The following is a 17,860-nucleotide window of genomic DNA, read 5'->3' on the forward strand; positions in this document are numbered from 1 at the left end:
AAAACTTCCAGAGTTTAAATAAAGGGCCTTGGTGGGGTAGAGGTCACAGCAGAGTGGAATCAGTGGAGAGGTTGCTATTACAAGCATTTCCCTCATAGAGATGTTGAGAAGAAGCTGAAGGCCAAAGTGAAACAATATAAGGAAGGAGCTACAAAGTTCCAAGGCTGTTTGATTCTAATATCGTCTTTTCTTTTTTGTTTGTTTGTATGTTGTTTATAAAAATGTCTGCCAGGTACAATCATTAGTGCTTCATTCCAGGATTTTGAAGGGAATCCAACTCTTCCCTTCTCTGCACACGCAATGACCCTGGAATTTTTGGAAAACAGCAGCAGCCTCTCCTCCACCTTCCTGCTGACTGGCATTCCTGGCCTGGAGCACCTGCATATCTGGATCTCCATCCTTCTGTGCCTCCTGTATCTGGTCTCTATTCTGGGCAATTGTACCATTCTCTTTATCATCAAAACAGAGCCCTCACTCCACGAGCCTATGTATCTCTTCCTGTCCATGCTGGCTTTCACAGATCTGGGTCTGTCCCTCTGCACCCTTCCTACAGTACTGGGCATCTTTTGGGTAGGGGCACGAGATATTAGTCATGAAGCCTGTTTTGCCCAGCTCTTCTTCATTCACTGTTTGTCCTTCTTGGAGTCGTCTGTGCTACTGTCCATGGCCTTTGACCGTTTTGTGGCCATTTGCCGCCCATTGCACTATGCTTCCATTCTCACCAACACAGTTATTGGCAGGATTGGCCTGGCTTCCCTTGGCCGTAGTGTGGCACTCATTTTCCCTTTGCCTTTTATGCTCAAAAGATTTCCCTATTGTGGCTCCCCAGTCCTTTCACACTCTTATTGTCTCCACCAAGAAGTGATGAAATTGGCCTGTGCAGACATCAAGGCAAATAGCATCTATGGCATGTTTGTCATTGTCTCCACGGTGGGTGTGGACTCACTGCTCATCCTCTGCTCTTATGCCATGATCCTGCACACTGTGCTTTCCATCGCCTCCAGGGCTGAGAGATTCAAAGCTCTTAACACCTGTGTTTCCCACATCTGTGCTGTGCTCCTCTTCTATATTCCCATGATTGGGTTGTCTGTCATTCACCGTTTTGGGAAGCAGGCACCTCATCTGGTCCAGGTGATCATGGGCTTTGTGTATCTGCTTTTCCCTCCAGTGATGAACCCCATTGTCTACAGTGTGAAGACCAAACAGATACGAGATAGAGTGGCTCATGCCTTTTGTTGCTAACCATATCTTGATTTCGGGCATTATCACCTTAAACATATCCTTTCTCCTGTGTCTTAAAAGTATGTAATGTGCACACAGAAAAGCAAACACAATTTACTCAGTACATATATAGAGGGCTAAACAACAAGCCTCAGCTCTCACAGAGCTTTGACGCTGGAGGCAGAAGAGGGTCAGTGAGGATGGGGAGAACCCTATATGGGATCATACAGTGGTAGTGTAGCTCCCAAAATTGGCCATGAAACTGCTTCTAACCCTGTATTCTCTTTTTAAAAAACTTACCCTCTTTATCAAGATACAGTCTATTTCTTTTGTAACTGCTTCACGAATTGAATGTTGTGAAATAGTCCTGTGAGATTCTCAACACTCATTATAAAAGGTGATTCTCTCTCCCTCTCTTTATCTCTCTCTCTCCCTTTCTCGTTTATTTCCACATTTATATATAGCCCAGTTACCCCATCACTATTCTGAGAGGAAGCACAGAACTACATACAAAACTATCCTTCAAATGTTGCATCCAATAGGTTCAGCCAAGGTGTCAGCCTGATCTGAGTCAGTCCCACTACCCACCAGTGAGTGAACAAACTTCTAGATTATTCCATCTTCCCAGCTTCTCCCACTATCAGTCGGGGAAGCACTCAGTCCTATTGATAATAGCTTTAGTGTAGATTTCTTATAAAAATGAACACTTTCTTATGACTCACTAGATAACCTACGTTAACTGTGCTGCTTAAAGTGAACAGTTTACTTGGAATAATGAAAGAGGGGCAAATTCCTTCAGCTGGAAGAAGAAAAAATGTCAGAAAGGCTTTCCCTACATTGAAACAGTAGAACCAACTTCAAGGGACCCTCAGAAGTGGATCAGTCAAAAACTGTAGGAGGAAGCAGTGCTACGTTCCAGTCTCATGGTGGACTTTGGGGCCAGCAGTTAGGCTTGTGTTGGAACATGAGCATCCCACATTGAAGTACTTGGGTTTGGGTTTGAGTCCCAATTCCACTTATGATTCCAGCTTCTTATTAATGTAAACTGTGAGAGAGAGTGGCACCATCTCAGGTACTTTGTTCCTTGGTTGTTAGCTGTGGCCCAGCTCAGATCTTGTTAGTGCAGGTGTTTGGGGATGGGTATGAATTCCCTCTTTGTGTCTAGCTCTCCTTCTCTGCCTCTCAATAACATATCCATATATGTGTGTGTACATATATAAATATATGTATGTTCAAGCCTGAAGGAACAGTGCTTACATAGTTGAGGTAGAGGAGGGAGTAGTGTATTCAGATAATTATATAAAGTGTGGGGTTTGTTAATGCTCTTCCCTCATGTGCCATTGAATATTTAAAAAGAGTGGAAAGAAGGAAGAGAGCAAATCAAAAATGGCCTTGTCAGAAAGGTCATAAGCCAGTGAAATAAGATGAAACACTTTGTTGTGTTCGCCTCTATGGGCATTAGAAATGTGGAAGTACCTCAATACACTAAACAGAAAGGTTTTTATTTTTGAGTAATACTTGTCAATATAGTACTTGTAACCTTATTTGGAGCCATCTGTGGAGAAAGCAGTCCTGAGGAAGATGCTGTCAAGAAGAGTTTCAGACATCTGGAGCAAAGACTCTGGTCTGCTTCTGAACAGCTGTTCTGCAGCATGGAAGACAGAAGCTAAATACCAAATCTGTTCATGCAAACTTCACTTGGGGCTCATCCTCACTCAAGATTGCATTTTTCCCAAGACTATATAGTGCACCTGACACTAGTGCTCTTATCCCTAATCCCACTACCTGTACTTCTGCGTTGTAAGAAAATGGTTTCTGTACTGATGTGTATTTGTGAACGTTCATGTCTTTGTATGAAGGGCTGAAATGAGCAATGCATTCAAATGGAGTAAAGAGGAACATGCACATGAGTGTCATGAATGCTGTATGTCATATGCATCTGCCTGTGTGCATACAGAACTTCAGAAAACCATGAAACCACTGAGAACTCTGAAGCACAGATACAACTTCACAGCCAACCTCTACAGCGATCTATGTTTATATATTCCGTCTTCAGGGGGTTAATTAAAGGGTTATTTTGGTATACAGGAAAGCTTATTAACTCCAAGTAAAATTCTAAAATTTCTGCTCTCTAATCAAGTGAAATGGGCAAATCATTTCATTTCTCTGAAAGCAAAACTGCATTTGAAAATTTTCTAAAATGTCTGTCTCCTAGAGTTATCTATGCAATTTAACAATATAATGCATATGAGTTTCTAAGGTAACTTTTAGCATTTTCAAGGGACTCACAATAAAGTGTATTTCTTCAGATTCTAAAATAAGCACAAAACAGCAGAGTAAGGCATGCCATAGAGAATGTGTGATGAGGGAGCCCAGACATAACCCTAGGGGTGGGAGGGTTTCCAGAGGCTCGTTTCTGAGGCCTAAAGGGCAAGCACACATTAGCTGGGAAAAAATAGGCATTGAATGTTTACTGTTCTCCAGCACAACTTAAGCATTTTAGAGGTATAATGTACAGAAGAAGAACAAAACACTGTGCTCAGGAATTATGCATCCGTGGTAGAGAAAGACAATGGAACAGTGAATAATTAATCTTTTCAGACACTGCTGAAGAAAACAAAGTGGGGTGAGGGCTTGAGAGTGATGGAATGGTAAGATAAGAAAATTCTTATTTGTCATAGAAGTTATATATGAAAAAAAAATTAAGAGAATAACCTTTCAGAATGTTGGAACAAGTACAGAAGCCCTGAAGTGGTAACAAACATGAACTCTCTAAGAACAACAAGAGGGCCAGTGTGGCTGGAACACAGCAAGAAAGTAGCCACATTAGATGATGGATTAAAGATGGTTAGGAGGGACTTGCATTGGTGGTACATGAGTTACACCTCAGCTTGTGAAGCTGCTTTCCCATAATGGAGTAATGATTCAAGTCCTAAATACTGTGCCTCTGACACAGCTTCCCTCTAGTGCTCCTGAAAAAGCAGAGGGAAATGGCCCAACAACATAGGCACTTGTCACTCATGTGGGCTATCCAAATGGTGTTGTTTCGCCTAACCTAGTCCAGGCCTGTCTGTGTAGTCATCTCGGAAGTGAACCAGTAGATGAAAGGTCTCTTTCTCTCTTGCTGTCTTTCAATTTTTTAAACAATTATTTAACCTGAGGAAAGAAAGGTTATTCCATGAACTATGTTGAGAGGGCAGTATTGTGGTTCAAGGGGTTAAGTCATAGTTTGTAACGCTAGCAGGCTATATTGGTGTGTCAGTTCTAGTCCTAGTTACTTTGCTTCTGATCCATATTCCTGATAATGCATCTGGGAAGCCCATTGATGATGCCCCAGGTACCTGGTCCCCTGACACCCATTTAAGACCAGGTTGAAACTCTTGGCTCCTGATTTCAGCCTGACCAGAACTTGACTATTGCAGCTATTTGAGGAGTGAACTAAGAAATCAAAGATAATTCTCTCTGTCTCTTGCTTACTCTGTTTTTTCTTTCAACTACATAAGTACATAAATTTTTGTTGTTGTTTTTTCTTAAAGACGGTAAAGAGAGGGACTGGCATTTGGCACAGATGAGGTATTCTGTATTCCATATGAGAGTGTTTCAGTTTGAGTCTCCACTCAATTCCAGCTTCCTACTGATGCACCCTTTGGAAAGGAACACCAAGGCACAAATGTGTTGAGTCAGTAGCTCCCAGCTGTAGCCTGGCTCAGCCCCAGCTGTCTCCAGCATTTGGGTAATGAACCAGAAAATGGTAATGCACTGTTTCTCTCCCTCTTACTCTCTCTAGACACGCACACATACACGGGCTGAGGGATCTGGGATCTGAATCTAAGGCCGTTAATTGTTCAACTTTGTAGTGCACTGAGAATACAGTTGTGATGAAAGGGAGGATGTGGAATGTCAGTTTCCTATGAAAATCCTGGGATTTTCACTTAAGTGTGGGTGAACAGCCTACAGAATCAGAATGTGGAACTGACTTCTCACAGGCATTCATGGTTCTGTTCATGATGTGACACTTTTCAATTGCCTTCTGTCAACATTCATGGAAATCAATTGGTAGTTGGACAAACGCCCATGTTCATAGAGCTGTTATCTTAGTTGGAATGTCTGGAATGTTTTATTATATTGAGTCTTGATGGACAAGGTTGAAGTTACCCAGGCATGATTTTCTCCAGCCAAGACAAATACTATTTGGAAAAGCCAAAAGTTGACAAAGAGCATAATTTGTTATGAAATTATAAACAAATATTGTCAAGAACTACTCAAATTGGGCTCCAGCACAGTGGCATAGCAAGTAAAGCCACCATGTGAAATTCTGCCATCCATAAAGGATCTGGCTGCTCTACTGCCGAGCCAGTTCCCCACCAATGCTTGCCAAAAACAGTGTAAGATAACCTAGTAACCTCTCACCTGTGTGGGAAACCTGGCTGAATTCCTTGGCTTCAGTCTAGCCAGTTCCTGGCCATGTGTAGCCGTGTGGGGAGTGAAACAGCTAATGAAAGATATCTCTCTCCATCTGCCTTTCCCTCTGCTTCTGTAACTCTGACTTTAAATACATGTAGAAATCTTTAGAAAAAAAAACCTGCTCAAGTATTATACTGAGAGGAAAATGGTATCTTGATGTGCAGCCAGGAAAACATGGTGATCAGAACTTGCGATGACTGTAGATTTGATAACTCATCAACAGAACACCTACTGTATATGAGGCAATGTTCTTCACTTTAGAAATAGAGCAGTGAAAATAACTGACAAATCAGTGGCCTTAGGAGCTTTAAATTCTAACAAGGTTAATCAGGCAGCAAGTTTGAGAACTAAGTAAAAAAATAGTATGATAGAGAGTGGAAAGCAATGTGGAGAAAAAAATAAGCTGTAGTCAGGAAAAATTGTAATTTTGTTATGATCCAAGAAAAACCCCTAGAAACATGATATGTTGAGGAATGGAGGAGCAACCAAGGAATATCTTAGGAAGATGATTCCAGAGAGAAGGAAAAGCCTGAAATGTGTCTACTATATTCAAGGTGTTTTAAGGCCATTGCTGTGTCTGGTATAGAGATGAGGGAACCACAGTGAGGACAGAGGACAGAGGGCTAGGGCTGACTGTATCACGCCACTGGGTGATGGATCTGGAATTTGACTTCAGGACAAGATAGAATTTCCATGGAGAATTGTGAGTAGAACAGATTCTAATATGAGTTGTGTTCAACAGGATCACTCTGCAGGGGACAGCAGGGGCAGCAGGGAGCAGCAGGGATGCCAATCAAGAGGTTTTTGTAATAATCCAAGTAAATATCATGCCAATTTTGGAACTGTGTGATTATGAAAGTAAATGATTGCATTTTGAAGGTAGAAACTACAGGATATGATGAACGTTTGAGAAAAATTTGTATTATCGTGGCAGTAAAATGTGATTTAGTGTAGAAATATTGGAGATTTTTGCCTCTACAAGAATTACTCTAGTTCCTGGTTCTAAAAAAAAAATAGAAAGAAAAGCTCAAAGAGAAGAAGACTATAGATTGGCTGACTGGCTGGTTGGGTGGACAGATGAATGGGAAATGTTATAAATGTATACATTTGAGATAAGCCCCAGATGGTAAAACAGAGGGATTTAGAATGTAGCAGGAGACTAGGCTGCACAGTGGACAGTAAATCCACTGATGAGGGGCAAGCATTTGGTGAAGTAGTTGAAATGTCAGCCAGGACATGTCCATGCCACAACAGAGTACCTGAGCTGGATGTGTGTCTTCAGTTCCTGGTGCCAACTTCTTGCTGGTACAGATTCTGGAGACAGCAATGATGATTCAAGCTGTTGTAGTCCTGTCTTCCACATGGGAGATCTCAACCAAATTCCACCTCCTGACATCACCAAACACAGCCCCAGGTCTGTCTGACTATCTGTCTGTCTCTCTCTCTCTCTCTCTCTCTCCCTCTTTCTCTCTCTTTCTTTCTGTGTGTGTGTGTGTGTGTGTGTGTGTGCTAAATAAGCCATTTTTTAGAAATCCAATGAAGTATAGAAGTCAAACTAAATATTAGAAACTATGCCCCAAGTAACAGAAAATCAATATGGTATTCTCCCAAGGAATAATATAATCACATTTTCTGGGTTTTTTTAAATACCTATTAACCACAGATGTAGGCAACTGCCTAGATTGCATTGTACCTAGGCAAGTGTTACACTGCTAGGAGAACAGTAGCTAAGAACTGGCAGGCATTCTGGGCCTGGTTAATGCCAAATTTGTGTTAACCATACTGCCTTGCCAGTGTGCCACCATAGTTGTCTATTTTTTTTTAAGATATGTAGGGACAGACAGGGTCTAGGAAGCTGCACCCAAGTGTGTGTGGGCCCCTAGCAGATAAGCAGGGGCCAAGGTGGCAAGACACACTGCTAGAGGACTGGGCTTGGGTATCTGCTTGTTCACAGCCGTGGGGACTGTGCAACGGAGAGGCTCTGGGGATGTACAGCAGAGAGGACTGTTGAGGGAGAATGTGACAGATGAGGAGTGACTTCTGGAGGACTCCACCAACCAGACTACTGCGCTAGCAGGTAGATGAGGGAACTGAGGCCAGACAGTTTAAAGGAGGGAAACTGGAGAAACTTTCAGGGCCAACCAATAAATCCACTCACATAAGAGATCAAAGCTGAGCTTATTGGTCTTAAGCACCATCTACTGGCAATCATGAAAACCATGGCTGAGGATATACCTAGCAGGGCTCGAGAACCAGAGCTGGGGTCACTCCAACTAGGCTGCAGTTCCCACTTGTGTGCATGAAAACTGAGTGTCCAGTGGGAAGGGCTCGGCTGGGCTGCAGCATCCTTTCATGGCGGTGCTGAAGACAGAACTGAGCAGGTGACTGTAACCATCAGTGTGTATGTGTGTAGTCTGATGTGAGTGACAAATTGAGTCAGACCCCACACTGGATGGCACACATAGGAGTCAAGTTGGGATCACCTCTGGCGAGGTTTCTTTGGAGACCTCCAAATGGATCACTAGACTCAGAACTGAAACCATGGCAAAAGTCACAGTAATGTGGTTTAACCTTGGAGAGCATGTGTCAGAACAGAGTCTCCATAATTGTTGAGGCCTCTTCAATGGACAGCATGCCTAGGTGTACATAGGGGATGTGACAGCCAGTTCATTGAGGCTTGCAGAAGATGTATAGTACCAAGGAGGGCATAACAAGTTGGATGTCTCTCCTGGCCAAGCTTTGACAGTCTCTGGGCAAGTGGAGGCTCTAAGGTGAACTATGTCAGCCAATGGATTTTGGAAGGATTTTCACAACCTTGGGGTAATGAGATAACTATCAAAACTACTTAATCAGTACCCTCAGAACATGTTTCACACTGAGGATCCTGGGATGACATCAGGCGGCCGTCTCCCATTCTTAGGTACTGATGCAGTTAAGCTGCTGGAAGTGGCCCTTTTCCCTTCTCTCTCCATTTTCTCCAGATACAGAAAAGAGAAAAGGAGAATGGAAGCCACTGTCTCATCCATTCCTTGACCCTTCCCATCCTAATCAGTGGTCCACGAGGGCTTGCATCCTTCTTAACTATGTATATCTCCTGAAAAAATAATAAATTTATTATAAAATTTTATTTAATTTTTATTGAAAGGCGAACTTCCAGAAAGAAACAGAGACACACAGAGAGACCTTCCATTTGCTGGTTCATTTCCTAGGTGGCTAAAGGCTGGAACTGAGCCTATCTGAAGCCAGGAGTCGGGAGCCAGGAGCTTCTTCCTTGTATCGCATGGGGATATGGGAGGCCTAGAACTTGAACCATCCTCTGTTGCTTTTCCACACCATAAGCAGGGAACTGGATCAGAAGTGGAGCACCTGGACACAGAACAGTGCCCAAATACGATGCTAGTGCTGCAAAGTGGAAGACTAATCTGCTATGTCACTGCACCAGCCGCTGAGAAGCATTTTTCTGGCTTTGACAGCATAAAAAAGCATAAGTCTGGATATGATATAGAGAATAGATTAGCTTTTGTATAAACGAAGAGTTGATGAAGGAAAAGCAAGTAGGAAACCCAAGTAGCAATTCAGAAAAGAAGTGATGAAGAGAAATAATGCAGCAGAATGACCAAGAAAAGTGTAGTGTCATGAAATATTTAGGACAATTTTATGACAACTATTTATTGGATTATGAACTTAATAATGGAAATTGGTGCATTAAGATTATTCTCTGGCTCTCTTCTTCCAGCCTCCCTCCCCACTTCTTCTTCCCTTTCCTCCTCGCCTCCTCACCACCTTCACCCCTTTCCTGCCCCACTGGAATAAACCTCCTAAGATACTTAAAAAAAAATATTCTATGCTTTCGGTTTTGAAGAAAATGTATGAAGATGCTGGTTAGTGATAATGTGATTAGAAATATGTACAAAAGGAAAAATTCATTGCATTTTGAATATATCTAACTCGAAAACTGTGTAATATGAACAGTATATGGTGGCTAGGAATGCGGTCTCTAGGCTAGGAATTGATGGCACAGCAGATACTATGCCACTTGTTGTGCCTATCGGAATGATTTGGTCTCTGTCCCAGCTCTGTGCTCAGCTCCAGCTATCTGTTTATGCACATGCTGGGAAGCAGTAGTGATTGTCCAATTACTTGGGCCCTTGCCATTCATGTGAAATACCTGGATTGAATTTTAGGCTCCTGGCTTCAGCCAAGCTCAGCCCAGGCTGTTGTGAACATGTGGAGATTATTCATCGAATAGAATAGAACTCTCTCTCGCCCTCTCGCTCTCTCTCTCTTTATGTGCCTTTCAAATAAATACATATTTTATTGTTGTTTATAACTCTTTTCTATATTCCTGCTAAACAGTGGCCTTTTCACTTTTTACTCAATAAACTTTATTCACTGAAGAAAAACCTGTGGCTATAAAGTAAATTAAAAATATGTTGTTACAAAAACTAAAAATGAAATGAAGGAAGGAAGGACAGAAGGAGGCAAGGAAGAACAAAGCATGGAAGGGAGGGAGGGAAAGATGAAGAGAGGGAGGGGAGGCACAGAAGTATCCTATTCATATAATTGTATCAATGAACTGTTTATATGAAAGAACTAAAACAATAGAACATAAAAGAAAGTAACTAGAAAATAGTATATAAAACAACAGGAATAGTTTTGATGGTGAGATAAGCATAATGAATATAAATGTTAAACTTTCCAATCATGAGATTTGGGAGTTGGATCAAAACGATCATTCTAAAACGTAATGATTTTTACAAAAAAAGAAAAAAACCCTTAATACAAAATACATAGAAAAATGCAAGCAAAAGAAAGAAAATGTTACAAACAAAACAAAAGTAAAATCAAAGTAACTCAGGATAGTCAACAACAACAATAATAAAACCATGCCGCAAGGTTAATGTGGAGCAGAACAGACCCACTCTGAACAGTTCACTTCACATCTGGGAAGGAGTGCTTGCCAAGACTCGTTACAGGCATTCCCAACTCTTCCAAAATCAAGATCATAGTCTTCCTGATTGGAATCCCAGGGCCTGATCATGTCCATGGGTGGATCTCCATCTCCTTGGGTACCTAGTGACCATCCTGGTCAATTGCATCATTCTCTGTGATCAGAACCAAACCCTCACTCATAAACCTAGGTACATTTTCTTTATGTGCTGGCTATCTCTGTCCTGGGCCCACCCTTTCCATGTTCTACTGTAATGAGAGCCTTAGTGTTCAGTGCCAAGGAATCTCCATAAATGTCTGCTTTTTTCGGGAGTTCTTCACTCCTGGATTCACAGATAAAGAATTCTCAGTGCTTTCGAACCCTCTGAGATACAACTGTATCTTCAACAGCACCAGATTTGACAAAACAGATAGAGCGTGTTGTAAGGATTAAGCCTCCACCTGCAATGACAGCATCCCATACAGGAACTGGTTAAAGACCCAGATACTGTACTTCCAATCTAGCTTTCTTGTGGTCCACCTAAGATGGCAGTAGAAAATGGCCCAAGTGTTTGGGGCTCTGAACCCACATGGGAGACCTGCATGAAAGTTGATTCACCTGGCTTTGGCCTGGACCAGTCCAAGCAGTTGTGGCAAACAGTGAGTAGAACAGTAAGTGGAAGATTCTTTCTGTTTTTTTCCTGCTACACACATTAGAAAACTAGATTGGGTTTCAGGGGCTCCTGGTGTTGACTTGGCCTATTTGGGGAGTAAACCATCATATAGAAGAAGATTTGTATGTCTATCTATCTGTCTCCCTTGCACATTAAAAACTACAAAAAAATCCATCTATATCCATTTTGTAACATATAGTCAAAAGATTAGATTATACATCATACAGTTCATTAGAACTGTGAATTTTTTATTTCTGAAATAATTTTCTCTGTTCTAATTATAGCTACATGTTTTATTGTGTTTATTCTGCATGGCATTCTTAATAGAAATAATCTCCAAATATATTGCAATGCTTAAGAAACCAAAACCACAAATTAGCATCTTCTTTACATTCACTATGTGGATGAAGTGTGTTATTGAAAATATGTCTGGTGTTGAGTAGGCAGGATGCATGTTAATCCAGGTTATGAAAGTACACTTGTAGTAGTAAAAGATGGGCATATATATGGCACACTGCTTTAAGCACTGTCAAAAAAATGAGAAAGAAAATAGATGTCACACTTCCACACATTTTCAGAGCCACTAATCAAAACCCCTTGAAGTTCTTTTTTTTTATTTTAAAAAGATGATACATTCGTTGATGCATATCCTATGTTCAAATAGAGTGAATTTCTTAGGAAGGTTTGTAAACATTTACATTATGTGGAATTAAATAATGACTACAAAAGTAATAATGACCACAAATATATTTACAGGTTCATATTAGATCTTTTTATAATGAAGATTTATTTAGTTTTATATGAAAGGCAGATTTTTACACAGGAAAGGAGAGACAAAGACATAGATCTTCCATTGCTAGTTCACTCTGAAATGTCCACATTGGCCAGAGCCAAGCCAATCCAAAGCTAGGAGACAGGAGCTTCTCCTAGATCTTTCACAAGGGTGCAAGGGCCCAAAGACTTGGGCTATCCTCCACCGGTTTTCCAGACCATAAGCAGGGAGCTGAATGGCAAGTGGAACAGCCAGGACATGAACTGACCTCCAACAAGATGGCGCTTTCGCAGATGGAGGATTAGCGTCTACACTACCAGTGTGGCCCCATGTTATGTTTTTGCCCAATTAATAGTAACATCAAATATATAAAAGCTAAAATAAATGTTTTTCACTTCTGAAATCTTGGATATGGAATGGTGGATCTGCAAAAGAAAACTAGAAAAGACTTTGAAGAGGCAATTAAATGACATGGACACTTGTCAGAACTGAAGAGGACCCAGAGAGATGATTGTTCTAGGATGTGACCTGGGATGCCCACCCAGCACAGGTGAATTTTAGCATCACTATCAACCATGCTGTAATTCTTCCTAGTGACAATAATCTCCTCTGTTCAGTTTCATATCATGTTATTGCCACTGTGCCTTGTAAGCTGTGTTGTTAACCCTCTTCCAATTCCAAGAACATAAATATTTGGACAAAAAACATCAGAATGGGAAAATATTCTATAGTATTTTATATCATTCTCTCAAGTCCTCAATTAGTGCCCAATGACCTTATCACATGCCCTGTGACACTGTGACATGAATACTGTGACAGTTATCTATGTCCCATCAATTACTCAAACACTTTTCTTTTTAATTATATTTGTTCGAAAGGCAGAAAGACAAAGACATAGACAGAGAGATAGCTCTCATCTGCTGGCTAAGTCCCCAAATGCACACAATGGCCAAAATTAGGAGCTCTTTTCTGGTCTCCCATGGATGTGGCATACTTGAACCTACATACTTGAACTGTCATCTGTTGCTTTCCCAGGGTGTACATACGCAGGAGGCTGGATCGAAAGTGGAGGTGGGACTATAACTCAGACACTTAACCATTATCAAACACTACCACTCCCACCCCATCCCAACCCAATCTCATCGAAATTCAGTCTCATACAGATAGCACTTAATGATGTGATTTTATTCTAACAATCTACTATCCACAGAGAGAGCTTCAATCTTCAGTTTATTCTGGAAGATATCTGGAGACTAAATGTATTATAGTACTCTGAAACTATTGCATCTAACAGTTGTTTGAGTATTATGCATGTTTCTTTGTAAAGGGATAAAAACCTAAAGAAAAAAATAAAACTTAGGGAACATTCATTTGGCAGCAAAATAACAACAGAAATTTGAAACATGAAACAAAATTGTGGTATAATGCAATGATAAGCATCCCCAAAAGTTCACAGGTTGAGAATTTTCAGCTGCGATATTTTACTGGGAGTCTAAATTGAATTTTGTTATCAATCATACCGCTTTCTAGAATGATCATAACACAATTTTTCCCCACTTAAAACACTAGCTTCTGTCACACAATTTTTGTACATATTTTATTTTTGATGATGTTTACATAGTTGACCAGAGTGGAAAGGTTCAAGAACTAGGGAAAAGTGGGTGAAACTATTATGTCTAAATTTTCCCTTTCTTCTTCCTGTGTCCGGGGGAAGAGGGAAGATGGGAAAAAAAGCCGCACCAAACTTCCCAGCTGCCTCAGTACCCAGGGATGGGGAACAGTCACCTGGTGTCATCCCAGAGTCCCCAGTGTGGAGTATGCTCTGAAGGTTCTGCTCAAGTGGTTTTGATAATTCTGAAATGTTGTTAGATTTCACCACTCCAAGGATGAGGAAATTCTTCCAAGGGCCATTGACTGACATGGTCCACCTAGAGTCTCCATTGCCCAAATATTTGCTGTCATTATTTGGTTGAGATAGCTGACTGATTTGTTCCCTCTTCCTTCCTCTGCTATGACACCACGTGTTTTCTGCAAGCCCCAATGTATTGTTATATTCTCCATGTGCATCTGAATATGCTGTCCACAGCTCCATCCAAGCCACTGGGGAGACCTAGTTGTGACAGATGCATTGCACAATCAGACCACAGATCCTGTGATTCTCCCCTTGGTTAGAGTTCTGAATCCAGCAGTTCAATTGGGAAGATCCCCAAAAACACTTCATCTGAAGTGATTCCAGACCTGACTCTTGTGTGTTCTGATCAGTACAGGGTCCAGCTCAATACATCATCCAAATCAGCCTACATATACACTGGTAGTTGCTATTACTGGATCAGTTCTGTCTCAAGCCCGATCTCCTACACAAACCTATGGGTTTTGCAGCCCAGCCCGATCCTGCCTACCACATATTTGGCTCCCATGTACACCAGAGAGCTGCAGCCTAGTCAGAACAAGCCCTAATAATCCCCACTAGGCCCTCCTTCAGGCCTGGTTCTTGTGCTTACCAGTATGTTCAGCAGAATGGCCCAGTCTGTCCCACATTCCATTGAGATCTTATACATGTCAATGGTGTTGAAGCCTAGCTCAACCCAACCAACCCCACTATCCAGCCTACACTCATACCAGCAGGTACCACCACCTGTGTAGCCAGGCCCACTCCCATCCCTGATTCTCATGTTCGCCAGTGAGAGTTGCAGCCCATCATGGAGATGCCCACAGTTACCCTACTGGGTCCACTTCCAGATCTTACACTCTCCAGGTGTAACACATTTTTGTGTAATGTTTAAAATAATACTAAAAAACATAGAGCAACTGAACAAAGAAAACTAAAACAGATCAACCAGACTTGGGAACTGCCATTTCCCTCATCCTAGCAATATAAAGCTGTCATATGGGAAGAGAAGGGCAGCTTGATTCATAATATTTGTTTTGTGCACTCAGCTCTGGGATGAAGCATCCTAGGTGGAAATGAATTTCCATAATTCAATGAGGGGCAAAAGTTCTGAGAATTCTTTTTAACCTGTTAACCCTCATGCCTTCACAAACCCTTTGCTTTTCACAAAATAAATGCTCTTAATAAAGGTAATCTGACCATTTCCAAACAGCAACGAAGCTACTGACTAAATAGCATCAGTTAGTGTGTGACTTTAAAGTGACAAATACATTAGAAGATGCATTTGCAGCTAACAACAGTTTGAAAATTAACAACTCAAATAGCATTTAGTGAATTTTGAAAATTGCAGTTAGAGAAAAGGAGCAGTTTGAGATCATGTCAGCTCTGAGGGGGGAGCTGCGGAATCAGAATTAAAGCTACATTAGAATACAGGTAGAGCTAGCATTTTGGTGTAGAGGATAAAGCTTCTGCCTTATCCCATATAATGCTGGTCTAGGTCCCGGCTGCTCCATTCTGATCTATTTCCCTGGTAATGACCTAGGAATACACAGGTGCATGGGCCAAGTGCTTGGGCTCCTTCTTACCAGGTGGGAGATCCAGTTTCACCCTGGCCATTTGGGGAATGAACCAGCAGATGAAAACTCTCTCTGTGGCTCTCCTATCTCTCTGTAACTCAGACTTTGAACTAGATAAATATTTTAAACAACCTTACCATAGAGAAAATGATAAAAGGTGATACATCATTTTATATATTGTATTCAAAGTACCCTTAGAATTGTTAAAGTGTTCTTTAAATGCTAATTGTTAAGAGTCCCTTTTTTCCAAGGGAAAAAGGAGTATGGTTTTAAAAAAAAAAAAAAAAAAAAAGAGAGGTACAGGGAGTGCATCTGTAAGGAGGCAGCGCTCTCTAGCAGCACCTCTGGGAACTGCAACCAACATGCAAAAACCTCCAGTTTTACTTACAAAAGCCTTGGTGAATATCATTTAGACTTTTGGTCTAAGATTTACTGCTTTAAAGCTGTTAAATTGTCCCACTGAGCTTATGTACTTTTATTGCACTCTTAACACGCACGCATAGACAGGAGTCATGTCATTGCTTTAAATGTTCGAGGGACATATACACAATTAAGGTCGTTTTGAATTAACCGTGTACTTTAAAGTTTTGACAAAATCAAGAGGAAGGGGGTAAATTCCCTTTTTCTCACTCCTGTGATTCAATTGAAATTGCCTCCAAAGCCCAGTAATCAAAATGCCTGTGAATGATGCTTTTCCAAAGTCTCCTTTTATGGGAGTCTACTTCATATATATGCCATCAGTTTTCTTGATTCAGTCTCACCTTCTAAGACCTCTCCCACCGAGAACCTGTGAACCCCTGGACCAGAGCCGCTGTAACATTGCCTGGCGGATCGTCTTTGTCTTCAAACTGTAAATGATAGGATTCAGGACAGGTGGTAAGAGCAGATAGGTATTAGCTAGAACACTGCAGATCACCTTTGGGGTGGAACTGAAAAGGCGGTGTGCCAGAGAGAGGCTGATCATTGGCACATAGAAAACAGTAACAGCACAGATGTGACAGACACATGTGCTGAGAGCTTTCTGCTGCTTCTTGGGGGCCACAATACTCAGAACGGTGCGGAGGATAAGGACATAGGAGAAAATAATGAACAGTAAATCCGTGCCGTTCAGATAGAGCAGAATAAACATGCCCCAGAAACTGCTGATCCAGTTGTTGGAAAGCGTGTATTTGATCATATCTGGGTGGTAGCAAAATGGGTGGGAAAGTTCTTGTCCTCCATGGAAAGACATATTCTTCAAGGCTAGAATACAGGGAACCATGAAAATGACTTCTCGTATGCAGATGACCAGTCCGATGACCAGACTCATCATGTCTGTGAGGACAGTAGCATACTTCAGTGGGTTGCAGATAGCCATGAAACGGTCGAAGGCCATGGCTACCAACACGGAGGACTCCAGGAAGGAGAAGATATGCAGAAAGAACATTTGAATGAGGCAAGCTTTAAAGCTGATCTCCCTGGCATGGAACCAGAGAACCCCAAGCACAGTGGGAAGGGTTGTGATGGTCAGACATAGATCAACAGCTGACAGCATGGAAAGGAAATAGTACATGGGCTTGTGCAGTCTCCGCTCATTGATGATGACAAGCAGGATCATGCTGTTTCCCAAGAGGGCAATGGTGTACAGACAGCAGACAGGAATGGAGATCCAGACGTGATTAAGTCCCAGCTCGGGGAAGGCAGTGAGGAGGAAGTTTGAGGAGGATGATGTGGTGTTATTGAACATGGACATGGTGAGTTGAGGACACACCCTGAAAAGGAAGACAATAATGATGGTATCTCTGAGTTGACCCTTTTAGGAATAGCCCTACCGCTCTCATAAATCCTTTGTAAACTACACATGTTTACTGCTGAACTCCCAAACTAATCACTGTAGCTATTGCATAATTCTGCAGTGCCTTGTAGGATAATTACATCATTGCACACGTTTCTACTCTATCCTTTCCTGATTATGATTAGCAGTCTTCCTAGGCTCACGTCCAACCTACTGCCCAGGAGACCCTGACTTGTAGGTCACACATATGCAAATAAAAGAGCAATCCTCACCTTACAGCTTGATGGGATTTGTAAGGATTCCAAGCCTTACAAATTGTTTCAGAATAAGAAAGAAGTTCGTAATACCACCCTGGGCACCGTTGAGGGCACCCATGATGTCTTTTTTTTTTTAAATAATTTTCTTATTTTAACAATCTTTACATAGTTAATTAGGGTAAGAAGGTTCAAGGGCTACAGGAAAGTGGATAATACTAGTATGTTTTCCATATTGTTACCTTCATGTTTAAAAGGGGGGTATTAAGGGAGAAGGCCCACCCAATTTCCCACCCTCCCCAAGTCC

At 41.5% G+C, this 17,860-nt stretch overlaps 2 protein-coding genes across 2 annotated transcripts; one reads left to right on the plus strand and one right to left on the minus strand.

The window, feature by feature from the left end:
* Positions 1–279: 279 nt before the first annotated feature.
* Positions 280–1,278, plus strand: LOC121145387 (olfactory receptor 51G2). Its single transcript, XM_040964184.1, has one exon. It carries the CDS (start codon positions 301–303, stop codon positions 1,240–1,242), a length of 942 nt encoding a protein of 313 aa, XP_040820118.1. The 5' UTR covers positions 280–300; the 3' UTR covers positions 1,243–1,278.
* A 15,004-nt stretch (positions 1,279–16,282) lies between these two features.
* Positions 16,283–17,275, minus strand: LOC121145292 (olfactory receptor 51T1). Its single transcript, XM_040964022.1, has one exon. The coding sequence runs from the start codon at positions 17,255–17,257 to the stop codon at positions 16,283–16,285; it is 975 nt and encodes a 324-aa protein (XP_040819956.1). The 5' UTR covers positions 17,258–17,275.
* Positions 17,276–17,860: the final 585 nt, after the last annotated feature.

The sequence above is a fragment of the Ochotona curzoniae genome, unplaced genomic scaffold (assembly GCF_017591425.1).
Source record: "Ochotona curzoniae isolate NIBS_2020 unplaced genomic scaffold, NIBS_Ocur_1.0 scaffold_3223, whole genome shotgun sequence".
Lineage (NCBI taxonomy): Eukaryota > Metazoa > Chordata > Mammalia > Lagomorpha > Ochotonidae > Ochotona > Ochotona curzoniae.

Bases quoted from the DNA above. Each gene is read 5' to 3' on its own strand.
- LOC121145387 (XM_040964184.1), top strand. From the start codon at position 301: ATGACCCTGGAATTTTTGGAAAACAGCAGCAGCCTCTCCTCCACCTTC.
- LOC121145292 (XM_040964022.1), bottom strand. From the start codon at position 17,257: ATGTCCATGTTCAATAACACCACATCATCCTCCTCAAACTTCCTCCTC.